General features: G+C 48.9%; 1 protein-coding gene across 1 annotated transcript; it reads right to left on the bottom strand.

Annotated features, from left to right (window-relative positions):
- Positions 1-529: 529 nt before the first annotated feature.
- Positions 530-700, bottom strand: VTN49DRAFT_2566 (uncharacterized protein; the record flags this gene model as incomplete). Its single annotated transcript, XM_069410305.1, has 2 exons — positions 530-559; positions 614-700. The coding sequence occupies 2 exons, from the start codon at positions 698-700 to the stop codon at positions 530-532; spliced, it is 117 nt and encodes a 38-aa protein (XP_069269124.1).
- Positions 701-930: the final 230 nt, after the last annotated feature.

Here is a 930-nt window from a genome sequence, read left to right as displayed (position 1 = left end):
ACCCTCGAAATCCGATGGGAGATCGGAGGACTAAGGAAATACAATGCACACCTGGACAGAATGCTCTCCTAGACAAGATTACCGTCTTCAAGAGGACGGTACAAGCGAGCCGAAGAGTGCGGATATAACGGACACAGGCAGAAACAAGAAACAGAGACGCCTAAAGGCCCGAAAGACGGCAAAAAGACCCGGTGGATGGCTAAACGGCACAAGGCAAAAAGGTTAGAAAACAGGACAAGGGGCACTAATGGAGACGAGCTGGAAGTAGGCCACGTGCGTGCAACGATACTTAACGGTGCCGTACACGTACTGGACCATATCCGCCGACAGAAAGTAGATCTGCGCGATCAAGAGATTGATCTTGTTCAATTACACCGGTAATGTTATATCTTTGTCGCCCGTGATGGCTTAGGTAGATGAATATTTGCAACCTGATTTTGTCTCGGGAGACCTCCAAGGCTCTTCTGAGAGATCATGAAGTTTTTCGCGTTATACCGCGTATCTAGTGTGTGATTTTGAAGATTTGGGGCTATGCCGATTCTACCGACGAACATGCAGCCTGGTCAGATCAACGAGAGCCGAAGACTGCAACTCTTGGCTGTGAGACTCATACGCCGCGTTGCGTGACTATCTGCGGAATGCCAGTCGAAGAATCTGGTTGACGTTGGGCCTGTAACTTTGGCCGATTGAATGGAGCCATTCTACTGATTCATGAGGCATTCAATATGTGAAACATTCCCTTCACTTGATTCTGTCATCCTCTGTGGCATGTACGTGCAGAGAGACAGTTTTATAACCTCAAAAGTAGGCAGAGCTGCAGAGAACTGCCGTCAATCTAGCGCAGGCCTCTTCCAAGACACGAAGGATGGAGAAGGAAGATCCAAGGGAGGACGAACACTGTCCACACAATTATTGTTAGAGCCCGCTGCC

The sequence above is a fragment of the Thermomyces lanuginosus genome (assembly GCF_041956635.1).
Source record: "Thermomyces lanuginosus strain ATCC 200065 unplaced genomic scaffold VTN49scaffold_27, whole genome shotgun sequence".
NCBI classification, from domain to species: domain Eukaryota; kingdom Fungi; phylum Ascomycota; class Eurotiomycetes; order Eurotiales; family Trichocomaceae; genus Thermomyces; species Thermomyces lanuginosus.
This window is presented reverse-complemented; position numbering and strand designations above follow the sequence as displayed.